General features: G+C 44.0%; 1 protein-coding gene across 1 annotated transcript in view; it reads left to right on the top strand.

Moving 5' to 3' along the window:
- Positions 1-13,654, top strand: part of LOC128698219 (putative neural-cadherin 2) — a 64,082-nt gene that overhangs the window by 40,027 nt on the left and 10,401 nt on the right. Inside the window, exons 24-29 of the mRNA XM_053790373.2 lie at positions 881-1,072; positions 1,627-1,817; positions 2,094-2,283; positions 10,050-10,192; positions 10,951-11,046; positions 11,829-12,038. Of these exons, the coding sequence (XP_053646348.2) occupies positions 881-1,072; positions 1,627-1,817; positions 2,094-2,283; positions 10,050-10,192; positions 10,951-11,046; positions 11,829-12,038 (1,022 nt within the window). The remainder of the gene's footprint in view (positions 1-880; positions 1,073-1,626; positions 1,818-2,093; positions 2,284-10,049; positions 10,193-10,950; positions 11,047-11,828; positions 12,039-13,654) is intronic.

The raw sequence follows: 13,654 nt of genomic DNA, 5'->3' as shown, positions 1-13,654 counted from the left end.
CAAGCCCGCCAAAGCTGCGAAACAGTACGAGTTTTGGCAGCCTTGTCTCGACTGTTGGTCTTTCACGGTGTTCTGTCTGGCTCTTGCATTTTACCTCCTTTGATCACCGTGTTGCGCAATTGCTCTTACATTGCTGTACTTATTGCAAATACAAGCTTGTTTATTTGGTGAGAAAAGTCATATAACTTCAGTTGTCCTTTGCTTGCTCGACGCTTTATCCCGTTACGTCAAGGTTATTCTACATCCGCGTTCGTAATAATAAAGTAGTGTTAGTCAGCCTTCAGCCGAGGTAATCAGGCCTCTGTAGGCAGCATTACATAATGATATATACTCTATTACATAATGATATATACTCATATATATATATGCTGTACATTCTACAAGATTGATGGACTGAACACATCGACTCCAGGCTGAGGGACTGATTACCTCATACTCCTCCTCTCCTTACGCCTTCCTCTTTGTATTGGACTGATGAAGCCACTGTGTGGCGAAACGTTTCCTGAATAAAGATTCCCATATGCTGCCTAAGTGTCTCAATCTTCAACTTGTCGGTTTTTCAAACCATTCATCACACTTGTGTTTTTACAGACTGTTGTGGGTCATGTCTACTGGGGAAAATATGTAATAACGCTCCATTACCTGCTGATACGTTTATATACTGTGTAAGAATATTCTAGTGCTGTGTAAGTACGCTTCAGTACTGTGAGTAAGAACACTCCAGTACTTGCTGGAATGTTATATCCAGTGTAAGAACACTCCAGTACCTGCTGGAATGTTATATCCAGTGTAAGAACACTCCAGTACCTGCTGGAATGTTATATACACTCAAACTTGCATCTAGTCTATTCTCAAGATCTGTCTTGCCCCTTCATGTTAGGTTCCGCACGTGGGAGGAGCGAGGTCAGCTGGTGGCAGTGATGTCTCACCACGGGAGGGAGAAACTAGGTCTCCAGCTGGTTGAAGGTCGACTGTGTGTGCAGCTGGTGTTGCACCACACACCTGACACCCAGCTGTGTCTCTCACAGGCTCATCTTAACGATGGAAAGTGGCATGATGTTCACGCTAACAGGTAAGACAATACTGAAGGATGCTTTCGACGTTTCTCTCATAAAAATTATGTTCCACTAAAGGCTTGTTTTACGTTCTGTCATTTTTATCTATACTTGAAAATGATGTATTGATGTGAGGTGGTATACGAGATGAATTGGGTCCTGAGTGGGGATTTTTGAGGGATGAGTGGGGATTTTTGAGGGATGAGTGGGTATTTTTGAGTGATGAGTGGGTATTTTTGAGTGATGAGTGGGTATTTTTGAGGGATGAGTGGGGATTTTTGAGGGATGAATGGGTATTTTTGAGGGATGAGTGGGTATTTTTGAGGGATGAGTGGGTATTTTTGAGGGATGAGTGGGGATTTTTGAAGGATGAGTGGGGATTTTTGAGGGATGAGTGGGGATTTTTGAAGGATGAGTAAGAACTGTACGAATACGTGTCTTTTGAAATCAAGACTGAAAAAATTAGCTAATACCAGGTTATAATTATTCCCGACTTAGTTGAAGACTCAGGATCATTACGTTTCGGTACTGAGTATAGAGGCTCTTCAAGTAAGTTATTTCTCACCTGCAGGTACGGAGAGTGGCTGGAACTCCTGGTAGACGAGGGTGATGGTGTCTTGTACAACACGACATCCACACCCTCAGCTCTACAAGGCTGGACTCGATCTCTGTCAGTTGACCGTCATGAGGGAGTACACGTGGGTGGGTCCCCAGAGTACGTGGGGGTCAGTCTACACACTGTCCACAATGATTATCGTGATGGTAGGTGGTCTTAAATTTGTCGCTTCGCCTTCCTTTCTCTCTCTCTCTCTCTCTCTCTCTCTCTCTCTCTCTCTCTCTCTCTCTCTCTCTCTCTCTCATGTTTACTTTCTATAGGTTTTTTTTCTCCTCTTCACCTGACCTGTTTTCTAGCTTTCTCACATTTCATATCTCCTCTTGATTTCATAATGGTCTAAAACGGACCGAAATGTCATTTATTTAGATTTTATTTACACACTAGTTCTGAATTGTACCCGAATATTTTCTTTAATTCCTCAGGCTGTCTGGATGACTTGAGGGTGTCTGGAGTAAGTCTTCCCCTTCCACCACTCGTCAACACGTCGTCATGGGCACAAGCCACAATGTTTACCAATGTTCAGGCCTCTTGCCTCGCTCCAGCTGTCTGCACTAACGTCAGTTGCTCGGAACCTCTTACCTGCGTTGATGTCTGGAGGAGACATGAGTGTGGGTCAGTCGGTGTATCGTTTATTACATGGTTTTTCTTATGAAGGAATTCAAGGGGAACAGGTTAGCCTGACTTGAGTCTTGGAGGTGGAACGAACTGTCTGCAATCTAAAGGAGGGATGGGAATGTTGCAGTTCTGGAAGTGGGACGTACAGTGCCTGCATTCTGAGGGAGGGATGGGGGGGGGATGTTGTAGTCAAGTGAACTGTTATGTCAGTACATTATCGACAAGACAGCGATTGAATGAATGATGGGAATTTTTTTTTCTCCTTGTTTAAGGGAGCCATCCTACCTAGGTGAGATGGCTGGCGAGTTAAATAATAAAATCTTGTACTGTAGCCTAGTGCAATATATATATATAGGAGGCCTGGTTACAGACCGGGCCGCGGGGGCGTTGACCCCCGGAACTCTCTCCAGGTAAACTCCAGGTAATAAGACAGGGGGACGGGGTCACGCGCTCTCCAAATGAGTACTGAAGCCTTTACCACACCTTGAGCTGGATAACCCAAACGGGTTTAATACTACACTTTAATACAGTATAATAAACTTAATGGGGGTGACTCGCTAAGGTAGAAGGCAAAGCCAAACGACCAAAAATTACTTAGTAATGAACATCAGTCACACGACAGTGTGAGAATGACCTTTTCTAACGCTTGAATATTTGACGTAAATCTGAAGACCTGCAGCAAATCTGAATTTTTATATACATGACATTTTCGCTCAAGATATGACATCTTGGCTGTCTTCAAGAGGGAGCTAGACAGGCACCCAAAGTCAGTACCTGACCAGCCAAGATGTGGTTCATACATCGGTCTGCTTGCGGCCAGCAGTAACAACCTGGTTAAATAACAAAAAGGCACAATACCGTGACTGGAACGATACACAAATAACCCGCACATAAAAGACAGAAGCTTACGACGACGTTTCGGTCCGACTTGGACCATTGACAAAGTCACACTAACAGGGGAGGAGCAGGACGGCTATATATAGGCAGGAAGAGGTGGAGGTAGTAGTAGTGGTAGTAGTAGTAGTAGTAGTACAAGAATTGTATATAATACCGACAGGATGAAATGACACACGCACAACACCCGGGCATCCTCACCGTAGACGTTTCGCCATCCAGCCAGCCACTGGATGGCGAAACGTCCACAACAAAGACAACCAGACGCCGCACATGTGTCTAATTTCATCAGTAGTTGTAGTAGAAGAAGAAGAGGTAGTAGTAGTGGTAGTGGTAGAAGTGGGAAATAAGGAAGACGAGCCAGTCAAATACAAGGAAGGGGAGCACTGCAAGAGAGCTAGAAACCCACAGAGGGAGAGCAAGCGCACCGAGGTGCGTGAAAGGGGAAGTGGTGAAATAAAATAAAGAAGGAACAGAAACACGAGACAGGAGAGAGAAAGACAACCCAGAGGAGAAAAGGAGAAAGGAAAGGGGAAGAGGAAGAAGAAAAAAAAAGAAGAAGAAAAAATGAGGATTCAGGTTAAGTCACGGGTGTTCTGAAGTTTGGAGCATTTTACAATGTAGTGGGAGAGGAAGGCATCTACAGAGACGAAGCCAGGGCTAAGGTTCATACAAGGAAAGTTGTGTATAAGAGAGGATTCAACTAAACGGCGACTGTTCGAGTTGGAAGTAGGGAAGACAGTTTTAGCAGAAGACCAGTCAATAGGATGGCTATGATCTCTGACGTGACAGAAAAGAGCATTGTTAGTGTCGGCAAGCCTAACACTATTTTTGTGCTCCCTAAGTCTGTCAGAAAGAGATCGACCAGTTTCTCCAAAGTATTGAAGAGGACAGGAGGAGCAAGAAATAGAGTAGACACCAGGAACATCTGTAGAGGGAGGAGAGGTATGAACGAGATTAGTGCGAAGAGTGTTAGTCTGGCGGAAGGTAAGCTTGATGTCTAAGGGACGGAGAGAATTGTTGAGATTAGAAAGACCGGAAATGTAGGGAAGGCAGAGGATAGAAGAGTTCCCATGAGTAGAGAGTTTGGGAGAGAAGAAATTGCGTTTAGCACGTGAGAGGGCAGAGTCTATGAAATGGGAAGGGTAGCCAAGACGGGAGAACGAATTATAAAGAGTGGAAATTTCTGCTGGAAGGAACTGAGGATCACAGATGCGGAGGGCACGGAGAAAGAGGGAGATAAGAACACTTTTCTTGACAGGGGAAGCATGATAGGAAAAGTAGTGAATGTACATGCCACTGTGCATAGGTTTACGGTAAACGGAAAAGGAAAAACCTGTATCTGAGCGGTGGACATGGACATCAAGGAAAGGAAGTAAGGAATTAGATTCCCATTCAGCTTTAAACTTAATGGAAGGGGCAAGATTGTTAAGAGCTTCAAGAAAAGGTTGGAAGAGACTGGAGTCATGAGGCCACAGAGCAAAGATGTCATCCACATAGCGGAGCCAGAGTGAAGGTTGCACATCGAGGGTAGGAAGAACAGTCTCGAAGTATTCCATGTAAAGATTAGCAAGGACAGGAGAGAGAGGAGAGCCCATAGCGACACCGAAGGTTTGGGAATAATATTTCCCTTGGAAGGAAAAGGAGTTAGAGTCCACACAGAGGCGGATCAGATCAAGAAAGACATCAGTGGGGATAGGGAGATGAAGAAACCCTTCATGGGCCTTCTCTCTAAGGAAATCAAGGACATCATCAAGAGGGACATTGGTGAAGAGGGACTCAACGTCAAGACTAAGCATCTTACAGGTTGGGAGAGAGCGAACCCGTTCAATGAAGTCTTGAGAGTGACGGAGGTGGGCAGGAGAAAAAGTACCAAGAAAGGGAGTGAGGGTTTTGGCCAGCCAAGAAGCAAGAGAATAAGAGACAGAACCTCTAGAGGATATAATAGGACGAAGAGGAATATCAGGTTTATGAGTTTTGGGAAGGCCATAGAAATAGGGAAGAGAGGGACAGATGACACGAAACCGTTGAACAAGGTCAAAGTCAGGAGGACAGAGGTCGGAGAGAGTCCTTAGTTTTTTGTTGAAAGTTCTCTTGATGCGATCAAGAGGGTTGGAAACGAGAGGAGTGTAGGTGCGTGAGTCAGAGAGCAAGACATCAGCTTTACGGAGGTAATCCTCGCGATCAAGGATAACTACCGAATTACCTTTGTCAGAAGATAGTATGACAATGTTAGTGTTAGATTTAAGAGAAGAAAGGGCAAGTTGGTAACGGCGTGGAAGGTGGTGATTCTTGGAGAACAGACTAACAAGAGCAGGAAGGAGAGCACCACGAAAAGTGGACAAGTCAGGAAGATTACGGAAGCGAGATTGACGAAAGGAATCAAAAGAGCTAATCAGGGAAATACCAGCGCGAGGAGTAGGCGAAGTGGCAAAGGAAAGACCAAAACCAAGAAGTTCAAGCTCATACTGAGAGAGTGAGACAGAAGACAGATTAGTAACACAGTCAGTGAGGGAGAATTTAGACCAAGGGCTAGCTGAGATGAGACGTTGAAGTTTATTTTGTAGTTTGGAAGAATGAATTTGCGCATTCAGGCGAGCAGTGTCAAAGGCAATGGTAGAGAGAAGGTTACAGAGATCCTGTGGTAGAGCCGCAAAGAGAGCACGTTGACGTTGACGGAGAGTAAAGAAGGCATCTTCAACCTGTGATTTAGTAGAAAGAATGAGCTGTTGAAGTAGGAGACGGGCATGATCAGGAAAGGGAGTGCCCAGTGGGTTGGTTTTCAGGAAGTGGGAGAAGGAAGGTGGCAGAACTTGTTCAGCAAGACAGTCACGTAGGAAGCGAAGCTGATTCTTACGACGCCGGGTAGCAATAAGAGCAGCCTCATAAGATCGAAAGAGGGGTTTAAAAGAGGGAAGAACATTAAAAAAGTTGGAGAGAATATGACGCTTAACTGCGGGGTCCATGTCCTGTCCTTGCTAATCTTTACATGGAATACTTCGAGACTGTTCTTCTTCCTACCCTCGATGTGCAACCTTCACTCTGGCTCCGCTATGTGGATGACATCTTTGCTCTGTGGCCTCATGACTCCAGTCTCTTCCAACCTTTTCTTGAAGCTCTTAACAATCTTGCCCCTTCCATTAAGTTTAAAGCTGAATGGGAATCTAATTCCTTACTTCCTTTCCTTGATGTCCATGTCCACCGCTCAGATACAGGTTTTTCCTTTTCCGTTTACCGTAAACCTATGCACAGTGGCATGTACATTCACTACTTTTCCTATCATGCTTCCCCTGTCAAGAAAAGTGTTCTTATCTCCCTCTTTCTCCGTGCCCTCCGCATCTGTGATCCTCAGTTCCTTCCAGCAGAAATTTCCACTCTTTATAATTCGTTCTCCCGTCTTGGCTACCCTTCCCATTTCATAGACTCTGCCCTCTCACGTGCTAAACGCAATTTCTTCTCTCCCAAACTCTCTACTCATGGGAACTCTTCTATCCTCTGCCTTCCCTACATTTCCGGTCTTTCTAATCTCAACAATTCTCTCCGTCCCTTAGACATCAAGCTTACCTTCCGCCAGACTAACACTCTTCGCACTAATCTCGTTCATACCTCTCCTCCCTCTACAGATGTTCCTGGTGTCTACTCTATTTCTTGCTCCTCCTGTCCTCTTCAATACTTTGGAGAAACTGGTCGATCTCTTTCTGACAGACTTAGGGAGCACAAAAATAGTGTTAGGCTTGCCGACACTAACAATGCTCTTTTCTGTCACGTCAGAGATCATAGCCATCCTATTGACTGGTCTTCTGCTAAAACTGTCTTCCCTACTTCCAACTCGAACAGTCGCCGTTTAGTTGAATCCTCTCTTATACACAACTTTCCTTGTATGAACCTTAGCCCTGGCTTCGTCTCTGTAGATGCCTTCCTCTCCCACTACATTGTAAAATGCTCCAAACTTCAGAACACCCGTGACTTAACCTGAATCCTCATTTTTTCTTCTTCTTCTTTTTTTTCTTCTTCCTCTTCCCCTTTCCTCTCTCCTTTTCTCCTCTGGGTTGTCTTTCTCTCTCCTGTCTCGTGTTTCTGTTCCTTCTTTATTTTATTTCACCACTTCCCCTTTCACGCACCTCGGTGCGCTTGCTCTCCCTCTGTGGGTTTCTAGCTCTCTTGCAGTGCTCCCCTTCCTTGTATTTGACTGGCTCGTCTTCCTTATTTCCCACTTCTACCACTACCACTACTACTACCTCTTCTTCTTCTACTACAACTACTGATGAAATTAGACACATGTGCGGCGTCTGGTTGTCTTTGTTGTGGACGTTTCGCCATCCAGTGGCTGGCTGGATGGCGAAACGTCTACGGTGAGGATGCCCGGGTGTTGTGCGTGTGTCATTTCATCCTGTCGGTATTATATACAATTCTTGTACTACTACTACTACTACTACCACTACTACTACCTCCACCTCTTCCTGCCTATATATAGCCGTCCTGCTCCTCCCCTGTTTGTGTGACTTTGTCAATGGTCCAAGTCGGACCGAAACGTCGTCGTAAGCTTCTGTCTTTTATGTGCGGGTTATTTGTGTAACCTGGTTAACCAGGCCCTGATCCACCACGAGGCCTGGTCATGAGCTGGGCCACACGGGGGCGTTGACCCCTGAAACACCCTCCAGATATGACTGGAGTTTCTAACACCTTCATGTAGCAGTTGTTCCCTGTATCACAGATATTCTTCATACGAGACCCACACCAGAAGGACTTTTCTCTCTCATCCTCGTTATTCAATAACAAAATTCACCAGACTTATAGGCCTGTGAACACTGTAACTTTAATTATCAGAACTGCAATTTAGAATGTGCCTCTTTGAGGACACAAATGAAGGATTATTAGTCAGTCGTATCTGTTTAAATGTACTGTAGACTCACTACTGTATGGGGTATCTACACTGTTGTATCTCAAAAAAAAAAAAGCACAATACCGTGACTGGAACAATACACAAATAACCTGCACATAGAAGAGAGGAGCTTACGATGACATTTCGGTCCGACTTTCACAGTCGCCGTCTGGTTGAGTCCTCCCTTATACACAACTTTCCTTGTATGAATCTTAGTCCTGACTTCGTCTCTGTAGATGCCTTCCTTTCCCATTACATTGTTAAATGCTCCGAACTTCAGAACACCCGTGACTTAACCTGATTCTTTTTTCCCCTTCTCCCTCTTCCTCTTTCCTCCTTTGGGTTTTATTTCTTCTGCCTTGGGTATTTGTTCTCTTATTATTTTTTTTACTCCCCCTCCCTCTGTGGGCCCCTAACTCCCTTGCAGTGCTCTTCTTTCTTAGTATTTGACTTCTACTACTACTACTACTACTACTACTACTACTACTACTACTACTACTACTACTACTACTACTACTACTACCACCACCTCTCATGATCCCGTCAATGTCTGCTGACCAATATATACTCCCTCTCTCCTTTCTGTTAGTGTGACTTTGTAAATGGTCCAAATCGGACCGAAACATCGTCGTAAGCTTCTCTCTTCTATGTGCGGATTATTTGTGTATTGTATCTCAATATATACACACTTGAGTATACCTGAGAGTTTACTTCTTGTGGGTTTAGTGCTTAGTTTTGATTGTAATAATAGTTTACGTCAAACGTATAACGGTAAGGCAGCACCTGTGGAACTGGAGATTCACAGGTGCGACCCAAGAAGAGGAAGGGAAACAAACCATACCAGTTTGACTCACGAAATCGTAATGACACGATTGCAAACAAAACATACCACGGGTGGGGTTTGAACCCGCGATCAGTCTCAAAAACTCCAGGCTGTCGCGTTAGCCACTGGGCCAACTAGCTTCAATAAGATTCATCCAACTGAATGAACATCAAAATGGTATACAATACCGACAGGTTGTTAGGTAAGACACATATGCAACAGTTAGACAACTTTATTCCGAAACGTTTCGCCTACACAGTAGGCTTCTTCAGTCGAATACAGAAAATAGGCAGGAACAGTAGAGATGTGAAGACGATGTAATCAGTCCATCACCCTTGTAGTCGTGATGGACTGATTACATCGTCTTCACATCTCTACTGTTCCTGCCTATTTTCTGTATTCGACTGAAGAAGCCTACTGTGTAGGCGAAACGTTTCGGAATAAAGTTGTCTAACTGTTGCATATGTGTCTTACCTAACAATTCATCCAACTATTTACATTTCTACACCAATTTACAATCGTGTCATTACGATTTCGTCAAGAGGGAGGGATCCGCCAGTTCATGGGATAAAGGAACCTTCAGCAATATCAAGGCACCGCTTCCCTACCTGCTTGAAGGGTGTTAGATCAGGACATATTTGAAGATGAAAGGTCAGAGTGTAGTGGACACTTGTTAACGAACTCAGGAAACCCTCGCTGAGACAGAAACCCATTTTTTCATCAGACTGTATATTTCGCTCTCCATCCGAGTTATTCAGTGAAAAACTCATAGGTCGAAATGTACAGTCTTAAAGAGAAAAAGGCCAAATACCGTGACCTGGAATAATACACAAATAACCCGCACATAGAAGCTTACAACGACGTTTCGCTCCGACTTGGACCATTTACAAAGTCACACTCAAGTTTTGTGTGGTGTGTAGTGGTTATAGTTGTGCGTGATTTGCAGTTTTGATAATTTTCTATGTGTAGACGTGCAATTTTTGAGTGCTTTTGTAAATGGTTAAAGTCGAGTCGAAACGTCGTAAGTTTCTGTGTGGGAGTTGTGTGCAGTCTCTTACAGCACTGTTTTCCTGACTCCGTGTGGCTCTCCTCAGTTCACCTTAGGACATCGTTGCAGCCGGGTTAAGACTGAATATTAAATCCTTCAAATTCTCATAAAAACAGGTGTGGTGAGGGCGCCGCGCTGATGAGGGAGACTGGTACCTGCAGAGACGTCAACGAGTGTGTCTGGTCTCCCTGTTTCAATGGAGGAACCTGCTTGAATCAAGAGCCAGGATACGTGTGTGTGTGTCCCAAGTCCTTCAGTGGTAAGTGTGACACACGCAAACACACACACAAAAGCAGTGTGCCTGTTTGTCTCTGTTATTCTATACTTGCGTATATATATATATATATATATATATATATATATATATATATATATATATATATATATATATATATATATATATATATATATATATATATATATATATACACACACACACACTTGCGTATTGTAGATAGCCTTAATGACCCTCGTATTGTAGATAGTCTTAATGACCCTCGTATTGTAGATAGTCCTAATGACCCTCGTATAGTAGATAGTCTTTTTAGTATGATAATAAGATGTTATCTTCATTATAGAATAATAATAAGAAATTATCACCTTTATATTATAATGATATGGTAAAGGACCCCAATGGAAATGAGTCACTCTGACTCTTTTTTGGGTTATCCCAGGTTCTCTACACATATGCTGCTATGTATGATAATCTATGTAAGTGTATTTGTGTATACCTGAATAAACTTACTTGCACACCTGGAGCTGAGACAAGTTAATGTGGTGGGGAAATGCATGGACCGGGCATCAGTGACTATTGTCTCCCGGAGCAGGTCCAAGGAATGTGTTTAGGTAACTTAATTTTTCTCAATAATGATCTTAGCCAGGCTTGTGAATGGGCTATTATACAATAATATCTCTGGGTTGGTAATATAAGCCGAGGTGTAGGACAATAGCTCTTCAGCCATGAAATTTCACCGAACATAACAAGAGGAAGTAATACACAAGTGTTATTGTTTGCAGGTGAGCACTGTGAGGTTCCAGCCACTGGTTACACCACTCTCACTCTCTCTTTCACTACCATGGTCATCGTGCTCGTCTTATCCCTAATAATACTGGGTAAGTACACTCTGTATATGGCAGGACATTGCAGCAGACCAGTAGTTGCACACTCTCGTAGTTATGGTAATTATTGCAAGGAAAGTAAGGGAAATACAAAGGGCGATGCTTACTGGGTTCCTCTCTCGTTACTCTGACGGGGGGAAAAGACTTGTTTAAAAATACACTTGAGGTGGACAGGTTAGTTAACCTTTCTTTCTCTACTTCCAATCTTTAATTATCATCGTTATTATTGTATATTATATTTATGGGGAAGCGCTTCAAAAGTAAGGGTTTTACAACGCCTGGGAAAGTGGGGGGGTCGGGGTAGTCAGGCATGATTCGAGGAGGGGGGGCTTAACTCCAACTCCTTGGATCAAAAGGTCTTCGCCACGTCAAGAAACCCCGAAGGTATCTATGTTAAAGTTGGTTAAATGCTTGCGTTTCTATTTAAATTATATTTACGATCTTATTTTCAGTTAGATTTACGGAGCTGTTATCCTGCCTCAGCTCATTGTAAATGACTTTATCCAAGGTGAACTAGCACCTCCCAGGATGCCACTCGCTACAGATAACTAACACCCAGGTACCTACTTACTGCTAGGTGAACATGGACATCAGGTGTCTTATGGAAACACGCCCCAGTGATTCCACCCGTACCGGGAATCTAACCACGTACAGTCAGTGTGTGAGGCGAGTGCGCTACCAATCAAGCTTCGTCCCAGAAGCTTGATTATCTGTTATGCATGTGAATGAATAATGGTTAATATATGCAATTTGGATTAAAAATTCATTTTTCACAGCCATGGTGATGGGAATTTACGTGATGGTGCATCGTCGTCAGAGGAAGATCAGAAAATCTATGGAAGCTGCAGAGGAATTTGTGTCTGCCAAGATCTCCCAAGACCGTGAGGCTGGCGACTCACTGGATGCTGATAGCGCTGAAGTCAAAATCACCTGTACCTTCAGGAGTCACCAGCAGCCTTCAGTCGACGGGGATACTAAGTTAGCTGGTTGGTATTGTATGTACGATCCTGTTGAGGTGGGGACTGAGGGAGGTGACTAATAATATTCTTAATTTCTAAAAGTATACCTGGAGAGGGTTTCGGGGGTCAGCGCCCCCGCTGCCTGGGCCGTGACCAGTCCTTGTGGTGGATCAGGACCTGATCAACCAGGCTGTTACTGCTGGCCGCGCGTAAACAGGCGTACGAGCCAGAGCCCAGCTGGTCAGGTACTGACTTTAGGTGCCTGTCCAGCACCATCCTGAAGACAGCCAGAGGTTTATTGGTTATCCCTCTTATGTATGATGGGAGGCAGTCAAACAGTCTTGGGGCCCCTGACACTTGGTGTAAGTGTACTCGTGGCTTCCCTGCTTTTCATTGGGGGGATGTTGCATCTCCTGCCAAGTCTTTGCTGTCGTAGGGAGTGACTTTTTGTGTGCAGATTTGGGACTAGTCCCTCTAGGATTTTCCAAGTGTATATTGTCCTGTATCTTTCTCTCTTGCGTTCCAGGGAATACAAATCAAGGGACTTCAACTGTTCCCAGTAATTTAGGTGCTTTTTCGTACTTATAAATGCCGTATATTCTCCAGGTCTACAATTTCGCCTGACTTGAAAGGGGCCTTTAGTGTACAGCAATATTCTAGCCTAGAGAGAACAAACAATTCGAAGAGAATCATTATGGGCTTGACATCCCTAGTTTTGAAGGTTCTCATTATCCATTCTACCATTTTCCTAGCAGATGTGGTAGATGTGTGATGTTACCGTGGTTCAATACATTTATATATGGGGTTGTAAGAGTAGTAAATGCGAGGGTCTTGGCAAGAGGCATGGAGTTAAAAGATAAAGAATCACACATAAAGTGGAAGTTGTCACAGTTGCTCTTTGCTGATGACACTGTGCTCTTGGGAGATTCTGAAGAGAAGTTGCAGAGGTTGGTGGATGAATTTGGTAGGGTGTGTAAAAGAAGAAAATTAAAAGTGAATATAGGAAAAAGTAAAGTGATGAGATTAACAAAAAAAATTAGGTGACGAAAAATCGAATATCAGATTGGAGGGAGAGAGTATGGAGGAAGTGAATGTATTCAGATATTTAGGAGTGGACGTGTCAGCAGATGGGTCTATGAAGGATGAGGTGAATCATAGAACTGATGAGGGAAAAAGGGTGAGCGGTGCACTTAGGAGTCTGTGGAGACAAAGAACGTTGTCCGTGGAAGCAAAGAGGGGAATGTATGAGAGGTTAGTTGTACCAACACTCTTGTATGGGTGTGAAGCATGGGTGATGAATGTTGCAGCGAGGAGAAGGCTGGAGGCAGTGGAGATGTCATGTCTGAGGGCAATGTGTGGTATGAATATAATGCAGAGAATTCGTAGTTTGGAAATTAGGAGAAGATGTGGGATTACCAAAACTATTATCCAGAGGGCTGAGGAGGGGTTGTTGAGGTGGTTTGGACATGTAGAGAGACTGGAACAAAGCAGAATGACTTCGAGAGTGCATAAATCTGTAGTGGAGGGAAGGCAGGGTAGGGGTCGGCCTAGGAAGGGTTGGAGGGAGGGGGTAAAGGAGGTTTTGTGTGCGAGGGGTTTGGACTTCCAGCAGGCATGCGTGAGCGTGTTTGATAGGAGTGAAT

This window comes from Cherax quadricarinatus, chromosome 63 (assembly GCF_038502225.1).
Source record: "Cherax quadricarinatus isolate ZL_2023a chromosome 63, ASM3850222v1, whole genome shotgun sequence".
Taxonomy (NCBI): Eukaryota; Metazoa; Arthropoda; class Malacostraca; order Decapoda; family Parastacidae; genus Cherax; species Cherax quadricarinatus.
The sequence above is the reverse complement of the archived record's forward strand: the minus strand, read 5'-3'. Positions and strand labels throughout refer to the sequence as shown.